We start from the raw sequence: 22,229 nt of genomic DNA on the forward strand, positions 1-22,229 counted from the left end.
AACAGCACAGTTTCTACACTTAACTTAAATTTAAACCTATAAACTAATAGATAATACAAAAATTAAAAAAATATTAATAGCTATGGTTGGGAACGTAGTTCATTGGAAGAATGCATGTTCAGCACACACCAAAAAGGCACCATTTCTACTCCTAATATCATTGGGAGAAGGGAAGAGAAGAAAAATGTAAGTATGTGTGTATATTTAACCTTTAAAAATCTTATTTGTAGCTGGTTGTGACGGTACACACCTTTAATTCCAGCACTCTGTAGGCAGAGGCAGGTGGATCTCTTTTTGAGGCAAATTATGCTAAAATTACCTCCTAAACAAATGTTAACACGTGTCTGCCCAGTAATTGTGACTTCCCAGGGTTAGAAGGATGCAGCAAGAAAGGAAATATCCTTGCTATCATGGAGTTGACACTTGGTTAAAGGAGGAAATGCTTAGGAGAGATTTAAAAACAAACAAACAAACAAAAAATAGAAGCTGGACTAATATCTCAGTGGTTAAGAAACCTGAAGCTCTCGCAAGGGACCAGGTTCTGTTCCCAGAACCCACAAGTGGCTAACAGCCATCTAGTAATCCTAGTCTCAGGTGAGCGGATGCCTCTTCTGTCTTAAGCATGAGACATACATGTATAACAATACATACACACAGGCAACAAAAATAAATTTTTTAAAAAATAAAATACGAATATATCAGATGGTTTTAAGAGATATGATGGACAGATGGCTCAGCAGTTAAGAACACTGGCTGTTCTTTCAAAGAACCTGGGTTCAATTCACAGCACCCATACGGCAGCTCACAACTGTCTTGTTAACTCCAGAGGGGATCCAACACCCTCACACAAACATACATGTAGGCAAAACACCAAAGCACATAAAATAAATAAATCTTTTCCAAAAAAAAAAAAGAGCTATGAAGAAAAGCAGAGCAGGTTACACACACAAATAAGGCGGAAGATGGCAAATACCATGTCACTATTTTTAAGACAAGGAAGGCAGGCCTCTTGTATTAGGTTAAAACTAAAAAAAGGACGGAAGCAAGATAGGTAACTAAGTGAGGAACGTCCGTGGCAGGCACACAAGCACACAGACCCTGAGGAAGAATGAACTTTGCAAAGTCAGTGATAGAGAGTGAAGTGAATAGGAAGAAAAGGGATGCTGATTGCTGAGGAAGGAGTAAAGAGCCAGGTCACACAGAGGTCTGTACACGTAGAGAATACAAAACCCACTTAGAAATCTATCACATTTAAAAGACAGAATGATGGGTTTAAAAAAAAGATTTCAATACAGAGAATTCAAGCACCAAATTTCTATCATTGTGCAATCTCAAGCTCTCTAGATGAAGCAAAGGACGGCAACTCACTTCACTGGTCAGAGCACTTATTTCCCGGTCGGCCTTATGCAGTCTGCTGATAAAACAAGTGTTTTGTTCATTGCTTGATTGTAGCTCTTTTTCTAAGCGCTCAGCCTGTAGTTTGGCTGACTGCTTTTCAGCCTTCAAGACAAAATATTTTAAAATTTATAATCTTTCACATTATATTACAATAAAGTAAGCATTATATACAATGTATATGTAATCAAATACAACAATTATTCAAAATGTAAATAACGACTAACACGCCCCAAAGAAACAGTATTCTCAGTTGACCTGTAGAATTCAAATCTTTCTCTTCAGGAGAGAAAGTACTTACAACATTCATTTACTACGTCAGTATGAGAATGCTGACATAATTCTAACTTTATTTTTAGACTTTCTAATCCACAAGCTTTGGAAAAACATTTTGAAAGATTAAAAGGGAGGTTGACAAGTCCCAGAGAAGTGAGTAAACGGTGTTTGCTGCCCATCTTGGTGACCAAGTTAGATCAGCAGAACCTAAATGGTGACAGCAAGTACCAAGGCCCACTAACTATCCTCTGACCACCACACATGTGCTGTGGGGCACAGGCACTCAAGTGCGTATCTGTGCACAGAAAATAAAAACAATATAAAATAGTTGAAAACCCACAATCAATGCAGAATTTTTTTTCTAAAAAAAGAGATAAATAAAAAAAATAGAAAATAGTTGACAAGGGGGCTGGAGAGATGGCTCAGAGGTTAAGAGCACTGACTGCTCTTCCAGAGTTAGTGAGTTCAATTCCCAGCAACCACATGGTGGCTCACAACCATCTGTAATGAGATCTGGTGCCCTCTTCTGGCCTGCAGGCATACATGGAGGCTGAATACTGTGTATATAATAAATAAATAAATCTTTAAAAAAAATAGTTGACAATCCACAATCAATGGAAATTTTTTTTTTCTAAAGAAAGAGATAGAGACAAAAATTCAAAATTCTCGGGGGCTGGAGAGATGGCTCAGAGGTTAAGAGCATTGCCTGCTCTTCCAAAGGTCCTGAGTTCAATTCCCAGCAACCACATGGTGGCTCACAACTATCTGTAATGAGGTCTGGTGCCCTCTTCTGGCCTGCAGGCAGGCACACAGACTGAATACTGTATACATAATAAATAAATATTTTTTAAAAAAATTCAAAATTCTCACCTGTCCTGGAAGCTTCTGAAGTACGATCAAAAAAGCTGTTGCCCTTACCACACAATTAAGATTCTTATTTAAGTCTCTAAATTGACAGAAATTTCCTCAAAGTGATATTCAAAGTGGAAAACCTGAAAGCTTTTATAAACATTTCTACTCAAGATAAATAAAATGACAGTGTTTTTGTACCTACAGGCTAAATCTCAGTTTTTTATTTTCTATGCATGTTTACGGTATTAAATAAGAACTATATTCAGCTAATAACTCAGGGAACAATTATCTTCTTCAATTATAAAATTATTTTCTTTGTACACAACAACAGCCAAGAAATGCTAAAAAAAACAATATTTGCTGTCATGTATTTCTCATTTTACCTGACAAATGATAACTAAACACAGGCTCTTCTGAAAATGTCACATCATCTGTCACCGCTCACCACAGCCTGAACTAATCACTCCAGAAGACCTTGGTCAAAGTTCACACTATAGTCAACTGCAAACACCCTCTTCCTCTGTCACTTAGTAAATATATTAAAGACTGTGAAGTGGCAACCTAAACATCTTACTGTAATTAGCTTAAGTCTAAGGGCCATTGATACTGGCAAGTTTAATCCTGATAAGTACTAACAAAGACTTCACTCTCCCCTCTTAAAAATAAATGAATGAATGAATGAATAAATAAATAGAAAATTGAATCTTCAAAACTCAAAGCAATCCATGTCCCAGCTGGATCCCCCCATCATCTTATATTTTGAAATTGGCTATACCACAAACCATGTGCCTTTATCTTCCAGCTCAACCATTATGTAACTATTCCAAAGAAAGAAAAAACAACTCTGACCAACAGAAATGTAAGTGGAGACTGTTCTTCCGTTCCTGACAGCCCAGACCTGAATAATCACACAGGAACTAAATTACAACACTGTTTGGCCAATAGTTTAGGCATATCCCTAGCAAACTCTTATATCTTAAATTAACTCATTTCTATTAAGCTGTGTATCACCATCAGGTTGTGGCCTACCAGTAAGGTTCTGGTGTTATGGCGTCTTTCTCTTTTGGCAGCTACATGGCATCTCTCTGGCTCTGCCTACTCCCCTGCCCCCAATAGACAGAGAGACAGATAGACAGATAGACAGATAGACAGATAGGTAGATAGATAGATAGATAGATAGATAGATAGATAGATAGATAGATAGATAGGCAGGCAGGCAGGCAGGCAGGCAGCCTGGCTATATTCTGTCCCACTACAGGCAAAAGCAGCTTTATTCATTAGTCAAAAAAGCAACACGTATACAGAAAGACATTACACATCACTGAAACGAAAAACAAAGTCTCTACTCTATCTTGGGTCCAGGCACTAAGAGGCATAAGCATGTCTGAATAAGATGGAAGCCAAGAGTTTTCTGAAGTGATACCTCCCAGAGGTCCTGGTATGGCTCTGCCAACATTTTTCTTTCTCTAGCAAACTCAGGGAAATAATTCAGATCTGTATGCATCAGTAGTCAGCTAACTTTTATCACTTTGACTAGAAGCTATATGTGTAGTATGTTATATCTCCTCAAACAGAATTATGAATTTAAGATATTTAATTCTAGTATAAGGAATTTATAATTTCAAAAGTAATTATTTTCTTCTGTTTGCAGATGACTTTAGTATTGAAAAATTTGGGGAATATCTGCATATTTTATTCTGTGACATTTTAAGAGTAAAGTCACTTCACTTAGATGATGGTTCCCAAGGAATGAATATCCACCCCTTCCCAGATGCAGTAGCACAGCTACTGCTGATGAATCACCTTTCTTCTTTACATGCCCATGGGACTACACAAATGCGTCAACATCAGATCGGTGAGCGTGTGTTTATACTCTAAAAACCAAAGGCTTGTCAAGTGCACTTTTAAAACTTAGGCCATACTCTACTGGGAAGCAATTAAAGCCTTACCTCCAAGGATCTGAGCGCAGCCTGCATCTCAGCCAGCTGCCTCACCTGTATTCTTTGGACATTTTCTACATGAGCACCAGAATTCTCTTTCTCAGCCCTTAATTCTGCTACTTCAGTCTCTAAACCTTTCAATTTCTGAAGCAAATGGGTTTTTTCCCGAACAAGCTGCTCCACTCGTTTGGTGTCTCTGGTGGGACCAACACTAAGCAGCTGGCTGTGTAGTTCCTCTTTATCCTTCTCCAGCCGTGCAACCTAATAATTTGAAAGGAAGCATACGAGCTCTAAATTATTGAATTTTCAGTCATGAACATGCTTTACAAGTCAGTAAATTAAAATTAAAAATTATACAACATGAAAACTCAGGTTCACAAATGAAGGAAAAAGAAAAAAATCTAAAAATGTCACGTTCCTCACTTAGTACTCAGCATGACTCAGTTTTTAAGGGCAAGGACTTTCTCTGATTTTCCCCTCTTCTCCCACAGTGTCTGACACAGGGCTTAATCAGCTGCTGACTAAAATTCAAAATTGTAAATACTACCATAAAGTAATTAGTTAAAAACACAAGCCCACAATAGGAATTCATGCAAGATCAAGTCAATGACCACTCCCAAATTTCTCCTTACGTGACAGCTAATTCTTTGGCTATATTAATAAATCATCTGTTTAAGAGCAACTGATTCACATGGAATATGTGTAAATACAAATACAATGGATGAACTTGAAAAGTGACAAGCTAACTCTATAATGACATCCTAGGTCTTCATTCTCAACTATTCCAGGGTATACCACAGTCACCGAGGAACAAGAAGATACTCATAGTCTTCTCCTTCACAGCAGCTCCCACTGCCAGATGCCACACACTCCTAATAAGTTGGCTCCAAAAGGTTTCCTAGCACCTGGGGCATTTCAGAGGCCCACTGGGACTAGGGATTAAATGGAAGAGCACAGATTAGACCCCACCCCACCCCTGTGGAGAGCCTCCTGGTTTTCTATAACTTGTCACTCCATCTACCTGGAGCTCTTAGTTCCTTTCTCATGTTAATTTCCCTCTTCTTCTTTGAGGTGCCAGGGAGTGAACCCAGGGCCTTGAACAAGATACATCAGTGTTCTACACAGAGGTACAAACCCAGTCTCCTTAGCAATTCTCTTTTATTCTTTCTCTATATTAGGGTTACTCCTTATTATTCAATTGAACCATGTAAAAAAAGCAAAACCTGTGGCTATTTATAGTCAAAATGAACACTCAAGGTTCAATCTAAGTCAAAAGGATACAAAAGAAAGGCTCTGGGACATAGAAACGGCTGACAGCTCTCAGAGAGCGAGGCATCTGCAGGATGCTTCCTCATTCTCGAAACGCCAGGTGAGACTTGCTCTCATCTTTTTCAGCCCTACAATTTAGGGATTCCAAGTCTGACTTTGTACACAGTGGATTAAGGATATTAACAGGGTATAAAGATGGAAACAACCAGCATGAGAACACACATTTTCTAGAAAACTCATCCATGAAGGTAAATGTCAAACACCCAACCAAGGGCTTAGTGATGGACTCAGTATGCACAAGACTCCAGGTTTAATTCGTAGCATCGTGCCCCTCCCCCCAAACCCACCAAATAAACAGAAAAGAACACATTTAATTATCTCTGTCCTATACTCCACCCCATGTTTTATGTGGAGCAATTCTCACTTGGATTTGCTCTTGGACTACATTTTACTCTTTTTTTTTCTTCAACTAAGTGTGACTTTGTGTAAAGTCACATTACTTTTAAAGTTTTAAGAATTTCATACATAAACACACTGTATTTACATAATTTTCATCCTATCTCCTCTTCAACTCCTATGTTTCCCCACTCTCTCTCAAATTCATAACCTTCTTTTCTCTAAATAGTTTTATAAATATTGTAGGCATACACACACACACACACACACACACAAAACCTACTGAGTCCAGGTACTGCTACCCATATGTACAAGTATTTAGGGGTGACCACTTAGCAGGGTCTCTCATAGCTGGATAAAGCAGATTCTCCCCCCTCAGCAGCCAATGATTGCCTGTAGCTCTCCATTTGAAGGTGGAGCCTTGTGAAAATTTCCCCCATCTACTGGCATGTTGAGTGGTATAGTCTTGTGCTGCAGGCAACTATCCTGAAGAGAGTTCATGGGGGTGGGGGTGGTAAAACCCCTGACATGTCTAGAAGACAGTATCTCATAGCAATTGCCCTGGTTCTCTGTTTCTAAGAGTCTTTCACCACCTCTCCGATGATGCTGTGAGCCTTGGGTATAGAGGTTGTACTGTAGATGTCCCAACAAGGGCTGTCCCCACCACAGTCACAAGTTCTTTATATTCTGACCAGTCACAGATCCGTAAAGCATCCTACATCTGCTTCAAAAATAGCTTTTTTTAAAATTAAAAATGAGAGGTATACTTCTCTGTGGGGCTAAAGGTAATTAGAATAGTTGAAATCTACATTAATTTAGAGAAATATCAGTAGTAGGTTCCCCTCTACGGTCCATGACCATTCCATGGGTTCTTGGCTGAGTTTACGGTATCAAGCATGAGTTCGCTCCTACTGGATAGGCCTTAAGTTCAATTAGACGACTGATGGTTACCCCAATACATAAGCGCCACTATTGCCCAGTTGTGGTATCCTGCCAGGCCAGTGGGACTGTGGTAACTTTTCCCCGTGGCAGTTTGCATAGCACCCTCCAGTATGGTTGGAGCCAGACTTTAGGGAGGAGGAGCCTTTCAGCTCCTATCAGTACCAGCTTGATTCCTCAAGTCCTATGACAAAAATATGAGGCGTCTTCAGCAATAGGCCTTACCTTCAAGTTGTAGAAGGTAATCATGGGCAATGGTTCTAGGCTATATTGTTTTAGGGTTTCTTGGACAGTACTGGTACCCACCTTCAGTTTAAATGATGGGCTTGGGATGGATGGGTGATTTTTAAGATACTTTTTAGCTTTGGCATAAGGTAACTCAGACAAACGTTTTGTTTTAGGCAGTGGTTCAGACCTAGTGCAGGGTGAAGCATATGGTTAAGGAGTACTTGACCACTAAGCTACATTCTCAGTTGTAAACAGTTTTAATATGCGATTGTTAGTGGCTCATTTAGGTCAGGAGTCGATGTATAACACAGGTATAGACAACTGTGCCCTCAAGTAAGATAAAGTCAGTAGTAACACTATTCTCTTGCAGTCCCATTTTAAATATAAGGCCACACAGTTAATACTTGAGAGGAACCTGTATGATACCTATAATGGTAGCTGAAGCAATGACAACTACCAAATGGCAGCCAAGATTAAATTCTATATTTATAATTCCTCAACCAGACTTCATTCTCAAAAAATCCTTCCTACCCAGTGGTCTTGTGACCACTGCTTTCCAGTTACTAAACTCATTTATTCATTTGCATAATAAATACTAAGTGCTTTGTCTCCAGCACGAGTTTAGGAGTAAAGATATGTCCAGTCAGCGGAAAACCTCTGCAGTCGAGGAGACTGCTATACTCAATCACTGCCGTAACAACACTCCTGGCTCATTCATCTGGGCACAGACTTTGGACACATCCTCAGCTCTTTCCTTTTCTTCCACTTTTAATCAGATTCATATGTCATTTTCCTTGATGTCCTTCATTTGTTTTGATCTCAACTCTTCCTTTCAATTTCCAGAGGTCTTTTTCTAATTTCTCTTCTTTGACATCTATCCAAATCTGCTGTACTGCAGTTACATTCACATTTACTTTATTCTCTTCTAGAATAAAAACCTGCTTGACAGGTAAGACAACACTTGGTATTAACCAATTTTACTTTTCTAAAAGTTGAAGTAGAAGAAATGAACAGAAACAGATCAGGGATTATAGAGTAGTTGGCTTCCTTTTAAAAAGGACAATGGTATTAATTCAATTCCCTGAGACACATAGGAAAAAGGAGTATACTTAACTGCTCTATCCATCTTTGTTTTTATTGCATTTATGGTGTAGCATACAGAAACAGGCGAGCAGACACTAGAATCAAGTGCCTCGGCTGTTGTTCAGTATTTACAGCTGCTCCTATACTCCCTTCTGACTTTTAAGAATGCTGTCACTCTTACCTTTCTTCTGTAAACAAGGTCCTTCCAACTCTTGTTTAGTTTGAGAAAAGATCATACCACACGGCTGGGAATGGCTTTGAACGATGCAGTCAAGGATCACCTTTTTAAAAGTATCTTTATTGCTTAATTATGTGTATACTTGTATGTCTGTGTGGATATGTGTACTTGAGTACAGGTGCCTGTCCACAGAAGCCAAAAGGTGTCAGATCCCCTGGAGCTAGAGTCACAGGCAACAGGGTTGCTGGGGACCAAACTCAGGTTTTCTCTAAGAGTAGGAACACTCTTAGCCACTGAATTCTCAATCCTTCTAACTCAGTCTTCTGAGTAATAGGAATATAAGCATATACTATCATGCCCAGCTTTGTTATTTATTTAACTAAGTTCTTTATTATCAGATAATGAGAGTATAATATCTGTCAACACAATATTTGCATCTCTTGCTATCTTACATTTAGTTTTGGAACTTTCTAGGTTTTGATATGAGACTAATGATTTTCTTGAAATAGACAAGAAATTGTGTGACTAAATCAAAACTAAAATTTATTTTAATATGCTTCTTATAAAAATCACTGCTGCAAGAAAAGGATAGTGTGGTGGTTTGAAAGAAAATGGCCCCCCAAAGAAAGTGGCACTATTAGGAGGTGTGGCCTTGGAGGGAGTGTGTCACTATAGGATATGCTTTGATACTTCATATATGCTCAAGTCACACCCATTGTCTCAGTCCACTTCCTCTTATCTGCCAGATGTAGAACTCTCAGCTACCCTCTAGCACCATGTCTGTTTCCATGCTGCCATCACATCCACCATGATAATGGACTGAACACCTGAAACTCTAAGTGTCCACCTCAATTAAATGTTTTCCTTTATAAGAGCTGCTATGGTCGTGGTGTCTCTTCACAGCAATAGAAACCATACACCTCACTATTACTGAACGATGGTAAACTTGCACTATGCTATTCCTCCTCAGATGAAACACAAGTAGGTAAGAACACAGCATCTCATCACTACCTGGTGAAGAAGGAAGTCCAGGCTTCCTGCATTGCCCACTATGACACAGGACAGGGTATGAGAGTACTTTACTAATCAGTGGGACTGCCTTTGGTATTAAGATAAAGCTGGTCCTACAGAATGACTTAGTATTCCTACTACTTTCTGGTAATTATTATAGAGAACAGTCATAATTTCTTCCTTAAATGTAAGATCACTTGATAGATCCCAGTTGTTTTCCATTGGATGCTAGACCCTGAGTTTATTTTTGTTAGTGCTGGATTTCCTTTATATTCTTGAATCTTTGTCCTGGGATAGGGTTAAGACAATCAAATATCTTTCAAGGCTCACTTGTGTACTTGTTAGAACCAGAAGAACGTTAGTCTAGACCTAACTCAATGCATCATGCACTAGGGAATTGTGCATCCTAGCAGGCTGATGTAAAGATAAATTTTGACCAGTTCAGTTTGAGTTCTAGCTACTGTTCAGAGGGATCATTTTCATTCCTTCTCAGACTTTATATAGCTTCCTCATACATAGGCACTAACTAGTAATCAACTAAAATCTCAGGAGCTATCATGCAAAACAACAGTGTACTCTGATACTCTGTCCTTCAGGTTCACTGTCATGGCCTCTCACAATTCTAAACTCCAATTCCTAAATTCAGAGTAATGACTATACACGCAGCGTCAGCATTTCGTCCTTACTAAGTTTTCAGACTTTACAACCAAATGCATTGAGAAAGCATAATGTCATTTTCATAGAATGAAGACATCTTCTATGTTTATTCCATGTATTCTTTTTAGTTCTACAAATGAGGACATGTGAATTCCTGAGGTCCTCATAAAAACCTTTAAGGACTTCCAAATGGGGGTGGAGAGATGGCTCAGTGATTAAAAACACCTGCTGCTCTTCCAGAGGCCATGAGCTGAGTTCCCGGCACCCACAGGCAACCCTCAACTGTCTGCAACTCTAGTTCCAGGGGAAGTCAATACCTTCTGACCTCTGCAGACACCAGACACAGACATGGTGCACAAATATACATGCAGGTAAAACATCCATACACATAAAGTGCATAACTTTTTAAAAAACGTCCTAAAGAATTCTGCCAAGAATGAACACACCAAGGAGTAGTCAGCTGCTTTGATCTGTATGGATTAAAAACACAGTATTGTATGAAGCTTTAATTAATACAAGAAAAATAAATTATAGTCAAGCATCAGAAATACATATTAAGTTCAGTTTTAAGACAATGAAGTAAAGCAAATTATTCCAATAAAGTGTGTCTCACAATTATTTTTAGTTTCTCATTACACAGAAAAAAATTTCAACCAGGCAGTGGTGGCACATGCCTTTAATCCCAGCAGGCAGATCTCTGAGTTCAAGGCCAGTAGGCTGGGTCTACAAAGTGAGTTCCAGGACAGCCAAAGCTACAAAGAGAAACCCTGTCTCAAAAAACAAACAAATAAAAAAAAAAAAATCTATTATACTACAGTCTATTCAGGGTATAAAAGTACTATATCTTTTTTAAAAAACTAATGTGTGTGTGTTACTGAAAACATACAACAGTGCTAAAAACTCCAACACTCACCATGAAGTGAACCCTAATTTTTCGGAAGGCATTGCATCAAGGTTAACGGCTGCTGCCTGATTAGTGCGCTGATTGCTAACGGTTGGGAGCTGTGGGGATTTTATACAGAGACAATAATGATGTTACCACATCACCTGACTTCCTTTCATGAAAGACATTTCTATGGCATGTCATGCTCTGTGATAATCTCTTACCTACAGCAGAACTTTCAAAGGTGGAGTCAATCTCTCATATCCTGCCACTGCTTTACAACTAAGTTGATAGAATACATGTAAACCCTTTAGCCCACTCTCTTGGGCTAAATTGACTCAGTAGCAGTGTTAATCTCTCTTGCAAGAGGCTCAATCCCTACCATAGACGGGCAGTAACCTTCTGTATTTATCCATAAGAAGCAATTCTTCAGCTACTAAAACTTTAGTGTAAAACTGCTTAAGTTTTACCTTAAAGTCCTTAAGGTAAGACCTTAAAGTCCTACTTTGAGTACTCTTACTAATTATGGCATCTCTGCAGTTACTATGCCACTGAAGTCTTGAAACAACACTCAGTCATCTACGAGGACTGGAATCAACTTCTCCCAAACTCTTGTTTAATGTTACCATTTTAATCTCCTTCTATGAACCACAAATGTTCATAAGGGAACTCAAATGGAGAATTATTTCCATAAGGTTTCTGATTTATTCTGCCCAAATTTAATGAATGAATTATCTATGAGAAGACTAGCTTTGTGGCGTATGTTTCTTAAATAATACAGCATCAAAACCAAAACTGTTCCTTGTTCCATAGGCTTCATAACGGCTAGGTGATTAATAAGGATAACTATAAAATATGGAAGGAAATACTTTTATCTGACAAGTACGTCTCCATGACAAGCTTAAAACAATCAGTCAAACATGTCATAAACTCATAATATTGCCATCTAGGTCTCACTGTGCCTCTTACAGGGCTCAGACAGAACAGATTTTAGCCCAATCCTTAAGGCTTTAGGATTTTCAGAATGACAAATGAATATTGGCTTCTACTTCCAGTTAACTTCATCAACTTCATCTGCCTCAAACTAAAAGGAGGGTTTGCTCTTTGATGTCAGGCACTGGTTTCTCTTTAAGGTGCTAAGTAGCATCTCCACCCAAACAGAAATGTATGTATATACACCCAACTTCATGCATGTAAAACTCTGTTGTTTGATGTAGCTAGCCTGCAGCTTACTCACCACCACTTACATCTTGACCTCGAACTTTTTACTATGCAGACAGCCCTTTTCTTTAAATCTATTTTTTGAGATAAAGTCTCACTTTGTAGACCAGAAGGCTGGCCCAGGTTGGCCTTGAATTCAGAGAACTGCCCCTCACTCATGAGATTTTCCTTACCTTAAATCTTATAAATGAGTTCTGCAAGCTTCAAACTTCTTCTGTAGCTTACCAACAGCTAAAGCTTAGATCTGCAATGTTTTCCTCATGACAAATATGTGAAAGGCTTATCACCCACTTTGGAGCTACTGGGAGTTAGTAAAAACTTTGGGGGAAGGGGGGAGACAAGGTTTCTCTGTGTAACCCTGGTTGTTCTGGCACTCACTCTATAGACCAGGCTGGCTATGAACTCAGAGATCCACCTGCCTCTGCCTCCCAAGTGTAGGGATTGAAGGCCTATGCTGCCACCACCGGGCCAGTAAAACCTTTTAAGAGAAAGAACTAGGTGGTCTTCCTATCCTGGAAATGTACCCTCAAAGGATGTCTCACATAGAAGCTCTGTAGAATATTAAGTGGCCTGACCTTATTATCATTGTGGCTCAGGGCACAGGGAGACCGGGTGAGAAGAATAGTGAGTGAGTCAGAGGTATGTTCAGACTCCACAACATTTCCTGGTTAAGTTCAGCCCCTTACATCAGCAGATCATAGCAATCCAAAACAATTAGCATAGTACAGATCTAAATAGCAGATACACTAATGAAAAGGTCTGAAACAGTATGACGCTTGCCACAATATTACCAGGATTCTGAACAACAGAAACAAGGAAGAAAACAAGCTGTTTGAAAACTGTCACCAATAAACTTGCTCAACCTAGGGATGCCATAGAACATCAATTTGTGTTATGAAAAGATAGCAACAGCAAAGTGCAACAAGTACAATAAAACATTTGCCTGCATTTTAGTATTCGAATTTATATATTTACACAAGTCTAAATTGTAAAAAGGAAAGTGGTATAGGTAGACTCTACTTTGAAATTCTAAAATTATATTTGTTGTTCCTATAAAACCCTAACTGAAATTATATCTATTGTTTCATAACCCACAATTGCCTTACCAAGTTTTACTGTATAAAGTACTATTTGTGTACAGTAACCGAACTATTACAATAAGTGGTGAGTTGAGGAAAAGAAAAAGCAGAAAGTTTTTTCTAGGCTATTAACAATCCCTTAAAATATCTTCATTTAAATATTATTTTGTCTCTTTGAGAGAAAAATATATCAGTAATAACATTTTTAGATCAACATTTCTGACACCAATGTGGACAGTTAAAACCTTAAAACCTGAGAGAATTTGGGAAGTAATTCTAGACAAAAAGAACAGAATTAAGCATGGTTTCTTGGGTGGGCTCTGTTTGCTAGAGGCAAGTGTGTCCCATTTAAGAGAGGCTTCCTGACTGCTTTAGCTGCAAAAACTTTGCAGCTGTTTTAAAAAGACCCATCAGCAAACACTTACATGGTGTTTGTGAATAGCCAGCAGCATGCTTCTTGTTGGTGGCACGGGCCTTGAAACACCATAGTATTGTGGCAATAAACATGGCTCTGGCCAGTGGATCAAGCTGTCAAAGCCAGGACTTTAATCCTAGCCATAATACTTAGCAAATGAAAGACTCATGTGGTCAGAAAAAGAGATATACAATAAAGATAGATTTAGATAAAGAAAACCTCTAAACGGTTTAGTGTGTTTAGAAATATATATAGGCTTGGAAAAGAAAAGAAAAAGGATAAACTTTTAAAAAGAAAGATAAAGAGAGAGAGAGAGAGAGAGAGAGAGAGAGAGAGAGAGAGAGAGAGAGAGAGAGAGAGGAGAGAGTAGTTGGGTGTTGTGGCACACACCTTTAATCCCAGCACTTGGGAGGCAGAGGCAGGCAGATCTCTTTGAGTTCAAGAACAGCCTGGTCTACAAAGTGAGTTTCCAGGACAGTCAAAGATACACAGAGAAACTCTGTCTTGAAAGAAAGAAAGAAAGAAAGAAAGAAAGAAAGAAAGAAAGAAAGAAAGAAAGAAAGAAAGAAAGAAAGAAAGAAAAGAAAGAAAAGAAAGAAAGAAAAGAAAGAAAGAAAGAAAAGAAAGAAAGAAAGAAAAGGAAGAAAAGGAAGAAAGAAAGAAAGAGAAAAAGGAAGAAAGAAAGAGAAAAAGAAAAAAATTAAAAATAAAAGAAATAGAGTTTAAAATAAAGCCACATAAAGATGGAAAATACACAGAGAATCTGAATACTGTATGCTATTGTGTTGTCTTTGAATTGTTTGATAGCTGAAGAAGGAGCAACAGCTGCTAAAAAACATTTGATTGTGAATGCTGTTGGATTAATCAAACATATACATTGAAAATGCCCTGACTTCAAAATTTAAGTCAAAAGATGTTACTTTGGAGAAAAGGTTTTGCTTTTGTTTCCACAGGAAATGAGAGGCTGTGGATTCATTCTGGGTTAAGAAAAAGCAGTTTTGATCAAGAAAGACCCCATGAGAAATCTCCGATAGGAGCACATGGCCCAGATGTTTGAGTTCTACATCCAGAACAGCCTCAAGACTGCTGCCTGAGATGATCAAGACTCACAGGATACTCCAGTCAGGACTTGATCATAACTCTAAATTTTCTTTAGGTCCCCATAAGACAATCAGCATCTCCAACAAGCAGGAAGTTTCCTAGAAAACTACGCCCACGCTCCCCAAAACTGGATTGTGAATGTTTGCCTTTGTTCAGAATATTGGTTACAAGTTGTTATGGATAATGGTCAGGAAGAAAGCTAAACAAAGGAAATTAGGTTCAGAGGTTTTGTTTTGAAAGGGGGGGGAGTGCTGTGGGACAATGGTCTTGTACCCTGTAAAGATTTGTCTTTTGTACTTGTTTAATAAAATGCTGATTGGTCAGTAGCCAGGCAGGAAGTACAGGCTTGGAAATGAGAACAGGAGAATTTTGGAAAGAGTAAAGGCAGAGTCTGCAGGCGTTACCCAGACGTGGAGGAAGCAAGATGAGAATGCCTCACTGATAAAGGTACCAAGTCATGTGGCTAACACAGACAAGAATAATGGGTTAATGTACGATGTAAGAGTTAGTTAATAAAAAGTCTGAGCTAATAGGACAATCAGTTTATAATTAATGTAAGTTCTGTGTGTTTATTTGGTACTAAATGGCTGTGGGTCCTGGTGAGGCAGAAACCTTCATCAACAAATATCTTTTCCTCAATTTTTTTTTTAAAAGCCAACAAAAGAGCCTGAAGAATACATACAATCACCACCAAGTAAACACATCAACTGATTTTAAAAGCAAATCTAAATTAAAGCACCACAATAAAGAACCCCAGCAGTTATCAACATACTGACTCTTCATTTCACATCCAAGTTGGAAATTCTTATCATTTCTATTTTCCACAACAGAATCCTTACAGGTCGTAGTTTGTCACACTTACAGATTTTGAATGAAGTCTTTTCCAATCACAGATAGGAGTCCATGAGGCAAACGCTTAACAAAACTGAAGCTATTGGGTGGTGTAGTAGTTTGAATGCAAGTGGCCCCCAAAAGCTCATAGGGAATGGCACTATTAGGAGGTGTGGCTTTGTTGGAGGAAGCTGTGTCACTGTGGGGGCAGGCTTTGAGGTTTTCTATGATCAGGATACTACCCAATGTCTCAGCTAACTTCTTGTTGCCTGTAAGATGTAGGATCCTCAGCTTCTCCTCCAACACATCTGCCTACATGTTGCTATGCTCCCTGTCATAGTAATGGACTGAGCCTCTGACATTGTAAGCAAGCCACGCCAATAACTGTTTCTCTTACAAGAGTTGCCATGGTCATGGCATCTCTTCACAGTAATCAAAACCCTAAAACAGGTGACCACTAATCAGTGTGATAACCTCAAATCATTAATAATTTCAAACTTAAGACTCTAACATGTGAGCTGAGATAGGAAAGTTGGGATTATCTACTTCTACTGTTGAGCTGGCTGAGGACTTTGTGAAATTTCTGACAATTTGTTATCTTGTGCTTCAGCTTTCTAATTTCAAATGAATAAGTCTTTCCTCATCTTACTATTAAATTAAAATGAAATTACACCTAAATAAAGCATTTAAAACTGTGAGAAGAAACAAAGAGTTAAATGAGAAAATTCATTTTAAGTATCCATAGTGTTCAAGGATTGTTATGCTGAACAACTTGACTGATCAAGAGTTTAAATAGTTTCTTATTGACAATCAAGAAACTGTTCACTGATAATAAATCAGTCTAAGCCAAATACTGTGCTCTCGGCTTTTTTAGATGACTAAAACACAAAGAATAGTTGGTAACTGGTAAAGGAAGATAAGAATACTTTAATTCCAAATAAACACAATGATATAAATGCCATGTAGCTATATTTCTATATTGTGTATAGTATACTGATACAAATAGTTTTTTTTAGATAAATGTTAGAACAAAATTGCTACTTGTTCCTTTTATCATTACAAAAATCAAGAGTAAAACAGAGAATAAAAGGAAAAAAAAAAGTTTTTAGCAAAAATCGAAGACAAATTGCAAAATGAGTAAAATGGCTGCCCAAAGCAATAGAGAGGAAACAGGAGGACGTGCTGTAGGGAGCACTGCATGCGGGTGTCAAAAAAAATAGAGGGTGATGGCTTAGAGCAACATAAACAGGGTACAAAGGCTTAAACTAGAGCCACCTAGGTGTTTGGCCCTAAATAGAGGACTGTACTAAATAAGGAATCACGTAAGTAATGTTTACAGAGAAAATTGTCTCTCCATGGCTACGGGTAACAGGAGGCTGTGTGATTTATCTATCTCCACTGGCTAATAAAACTGACAAAAGAAAACAAATGACAAAGAGTCAAAGAAAAACACAAGAAATTGTTGACAAAGAACAAAAGAAAACAAATACTTTTACTAATTAATAAAACATAATTACACAATCAGCTCTAATTTGGAACTTATAATCTCTGATAAACCAGCATAACTAATTACTTACCTCTGATTCATATCTCATTTTTTCTTCTTCTGAAACACGAGCAAACTCTTCTTTCTGGTGCTCGAACTCTGACTTGAGAAACGTGTGCTCATAGCGCAGCTTATTGTACTCGGCTCTATACCTTTCCACCTCCTAAATCACAGAGAGATTGCGACACGTGACAACTCTGAAAGTGACATTTGTGCCCTCTCCCGAAATCACTGTACAGTAGAACTTCTGGTTTATTAACAGCCATTCTGAAAGGAAAGATAAGCTTAACAGAAATGTAGATGAGCGCAAGGGAGTTGGCTCAGCAGTTATGATGCTGCCTGCTCCAGAGTTCTGATGCCCAGAACCAATGGGAACGCTTGGAGGACCTTAGGGCCTGCTAGTAACTGCAGCCTTCAGAAGACAGAGAAAGGACCACAGGAGCACAGGAGCTAGACCAGCTGACCAGAGAACCTGCCTTGTGAATAAGGCAAAGAGTAATCAAAGGATCCTGATACCAGCTATGTTCTCCACACATGCACTTCAACATGTGCCCACCACACCCACATGCAAGGGTACACACACACCATGCACATGTACACATTTTACCCATGAAAAAGGAAAAAGAAAAAGAAAGCAGATTAGTATCCTCCTTGGAATGCATCAATAAGATGAATTACCATTCAAGTTACGCTCTGTCTTCACAGACTCTCACTGTGCTATCAAATATTTAATGTCACAAAAGTCACCACCTCTGAACTAAAATCTTAGTTAAGAATGTGGCATGCCTTTCAAAATATGGCTAGATTTTAACAAGTGTAACAAAGTATAAGACATCCCTCTCTGAAGGACAGACTAGATAACCTCAAAGTAGAAAAAACTTATTTGAATACTTAGTGTCCTAACTTAAGGCTTAGTCAAATATTGCAACCGTTCAACTCAAACACACTAGCCTGAAGAACACAACATTCCACCGCTCATCATCTGCCAGAAACAGCTAAGGTGCTCTAATCTTGTCACCAAACAACCTAGAAATGCTGCTGGCACTCTGAATACGCAAAAAGAAACTTAGGCAACAGAGCAGTCAGGTATGGAAGACTCTATTTCAATAAGCACCAGGAAACTAGGTAATAATGAAGTAAGACTCCTAAAATAATAGTTTGATAATTTTTAGCTGAAAGACCTCTAAACAAATCTATAAACTAAGAAAATAACTGTGCTGATGTTAAACAAAATACATACTAAGATTTTAAAACCTGCTCTTATCTAACTTGAATACCTACCCTTGGTATGAGTAATTTTATTTATAAAAAATTCAATCTACTTCCAAAGCATGATAACCTGCCACTAACATATATTGCCATTAGGGGCATATTTGAAAAATCAGGATATCAATCAATAAATCATTACAAAAGAGAATTTTGCAAGTCTTCCTGCACAATGGCAGTATTTTAAGATTACTCCAATTTCCCAAAGGGGTCCATTTTGAAGGAAACAGAAATAATTTACACACGTAAGAACTCATAGATTTGTTAAAAGTTAGCATATAAAATATTTAGGCCAGTAGCTAACTCATTCTCTGTAGGTCTTTCCTGTCCTCTTTATCAAACATTTAGTAAAATAAGAAATCTGGTCTCAACCCAAAGTAAAAATAGGAGTACTTCCTTTTTGAGGTTGTGTGATGTTAATACCGATTGTCTTTGGCAGAGTAGAATCATCTGGAGAAAGGCCTCCAAGCACACTTCTAGATCAGGTTAGCCTCTGCAAACACCTGTGAGGGGTTAGCCAGTGTAGGTTCACTGAGGGTGCGAAAATCCACCTTCCAGTGAGGGCGGCACCACTCAGGAGCAGAGAGCTAAGCACAAGCATTCATCCTTCTCATTTCACTGGCTAAGGACACAGTGGACAGCTGCCTCAGGATCCTGCTGTCTTGCCTTCCCCATCATCATGACTGCAGCCTCAAACTGTAAGCCAAAATAAACTGTTTCCTCCCTAAGTAGCTTTTGTCAGGGTAGCAAAGCAACAGGGAAGTAACAAATCCATCCTTTGAGTTGACAAATATCATTTCTCCTACTGTATGTTAGGAACCATTCTCAGGAACTTGTGAACAAAACACAAGTTCTTCCTTGCATCAAAAGAAAGGAAGTGCTTAGAGCACTCTATTGTGTTTTCCATTCTAGAAGTGCTAAAATGAAAGCCACAATAATTAGGCAAATTAGCATATTAAAAGGTACAAGTATCACAGAAAAACAAAAATAGTGAGGTAAGTAAACTCCAAAAGTTTAGGACAGGAAAGCAGGCTCTCAGGCTGCAGTATTTAGCAGGGAAATGGAACAGGAAGCAGTCAAAGAAGGTTTAGTGAAGAGCTAACATTTTTGGGCAGATTTGCAAGAGATTAAGGAGTCAGCCAAAAGAGATCTAAAAAATATTCAAGGCAGATACAGCACTAATGCAAAGACTCTTGAATCCCACCATTTCTTGAATACCAATCAAATGTCAGGAGGCAAGCATAGATGGAGGAGGAAAAGAGACAGAGATAATGGAGTCCAATCCTATTAATGCCTCAGAGACCACTGTAGGAACTGGCACGGAGAAGATTTAGGTAAACCAAGAATGCTTTCCAGGAGGGATAAAGAAGAGTGCAGTTATCCTACCTAATTACTTACTTCATCCAGAGTGCGGAAACGCTCTCGCATTGGAGCTTCTAATTCTTGCTGTATTTGGGCTTTTACCAATTCCAGTTTTTGTGGTGTTAATACCTAGTACATAAAAAAATACAAACAACTATAAATACAAAAATGAAGAATTTCAAAGTCTCTTCTATGACAAGTATAATTACAGACATTTTTACACTTTGGTTAATTTGTATAATCACTAAATACGACTTATCAGAGCTGGGGGAACAGCTTAGCAGTGAAAGCACCTGCCACAAAGGCAATGCCTCTAACTCCAGATTCAGAAGGTGGAGACAGGATTCCCCAAAGGGAGCTGACCAACAAGACCAGCCTTTATCAGCCAGCACTGAGTTTGACCTGGATCTCATCTCAATGAATAAGGGAGAAGAGCAATTGAAGGTAATTCTCAGCATCAATCTCAGGCTTCCACATGCATTTGCACATACATGAATGTGTTCTCACACATGCTTTCAAATGTGTGAAAATCTGCATACACACACACACACACACGGGTGAAAGAGAACAAGATAAAAACAACCAATCCCTGAAATAACAACTTAAGAATCTCAATTTTGGTATCAGAGATGTCAATATGACTAATGAAAAAAAAAATCCACTTATAATTTTTATACTGGGCCATGATGGCGCACATATCCCAGCACTGGAAGGCACAGGCAGGCAGCTCTGAGATCGAGGTTAGCCTGCTCTACAAAGTTCCAGAATAGCCGGAGTTACATAGAGAAACTCTGTTTCAAAAAGAAAAAAAGGAAAAGAAAAATCACTGATAATTTTTATAATTGTTAAGAATTTACTTCTCAGCTAAGACTACTGTGTAGATACAATGACCGATAGTCTACTTTCCGAATATAAAATAAAGGTGTACTAATTTGTTATACCACAGAAAATTCTTCATATTTATTTTCAAAAAGAAGGGGGAAATGATGCAATTATATTATTAAAGTTAATTAAAAATTAAGAATATAGGGCCCAGGCTGTGGCTAGGGCCATGTCTGGGTCTGTACCCTGCTGCAGCCAGGTCTGCGTTGATGTCTGAGGTTTCTGCTGCCATCAGAGACTATGTCAACGTTTAGGGTGTGGGTCACCACTTGGGGTCATGTGTATGTTCAAGGGCTATGCCACCACTGATTCCATGCCTGTCTGTTTGACCTGCACTGTCACCCAAGGCCATGGTGACATCCTGGACCCTGACTGCTTCTAAGTACCATGTCGGGGTCCACTGTCCAACTGCAGCTGAAGTCTACATGAATGTCTGTGGCCCATGTAGCCACCAAGGGCCATTGCAGACATCAGGAGCCTGAGCTGTCACTTAGGGCCATGCTGGTATCCAAGTGCTGAGCCTCCGCTGAACCATATACATCTGGGTGGCCTGTACTACCACCCAGGGGCCATGGTGTCATCTGGTGCTGCTGCCAGGGGCCATTCTGGGTTCAGGGCCCTGACATAGTCGTGGTCTATCATAGCCAGCGGCTCCTACTACCACTTAAGCCTGAGAAGACAGGGCTACACAGAATTGGCCCCACTCCTCATTGCTGCAGCAATAGGAAGAACTGGCCCTGCCCCTCAGCAACTGGAGCACTTGGGAGAGAGGTTCCTACACCATGCCTGAGATGTACACTAGAGCAGACCCTGTTGGCAGGGGGAGCTCAGGAGAGCCTGCCTGTGGATATGAAAGCAAGAAAACAGCCCCTGCCCCTCTCTGGTATGTCATGTGATGACATGGGTGAGGGAAACATGCCCTCCCCACACCCAACTCTGCCACCCACAGCAGGCAGGAGAGCCAGCCTCAGGGACATGAAAAGGGAGAGCTGGCCCTGGCCCTCACAAACTGCAGCAACCGGGACAGTAGGCCCAGCACCTGCTCTGAGCAAAACATAGAGCTGGCTCTGGTGGTGTGGATGTGGATGAGCCAGCCTGGTGGGGTGAGAGCAGGAGAAGCGGTTCTGCTCCTTGCCGTCTGCTGTACTGGGAGAGCAGTGCCAGAGAGCGCCGCCCATGTGGCAACATGAGGGAAAGCAAGCTGGTTGACCAATCCAGCTACTATCCCAAATCAGAACCAGGGCTATGGGGGAGTGTAGTATGTGGGGCTGGCTTGTTGGGGTATCTGTCCTGCCCAGTACCCCACAGCAGGCAGGCCCCAAAGAAAATCACGCACAAGACTCCATAAGATTATAAACTGATTGGCCCATTAGGTCAGGCTACTTATTAGTTCTTATGACTTATCTTAACCCATTATTC

At 39.3% G+C, this 22,229-nt stretch overlaps 1 protein-coding gene across 1 annotated transcript in view; it reads right to left on the reverse strand.

The window, feature by feature from the left end:
* Positions 1 to 22,229, reverse strand: part of Cep83 (centrosomal protein 83) — a 116,170-nt gene that overhangs the window by 47,059 nt on the left and 46,882 nt on the right. Inside the window, exons 4-7 of the mRNA XM_048418625.3 lie at positions 19,965 to 20,057; positions 17,332 to 17,463; positions 4,473 to 4,724; positions 1,369 to 1,500 (exon numbers count right to left, since the gene is read on the reverse strand). Coding sequence (XP_048274582.2) covers positions 1,369 to 1,500; positions 4,473 to 4,724; positions 17,332 to 17,463; positions 19,965 to 20,057 — 609 coding nt within the window. The remainder of the gene's footprint in view (positions 1 to 1,368; positions 1,501 to 4,472; positions 4,725 to 17,331; positions 17,464 to 19,964; positions 20,058 to 22,229) is intronic.

This window comes from Myodes glareolus, chromosome 26 (assembly GCF_982192425.1).
Source record: "Myodes glareolus chromosome 26, mMyoGla1.1, whole genome shotgun sequence".
In the NCBI taxonomy this organism is placed as follows: Eukaryota; Metazoa; Chordata; class Mammalia; order Rodentia; family Cricetidae; genus Myodes; species Myodes glareolus.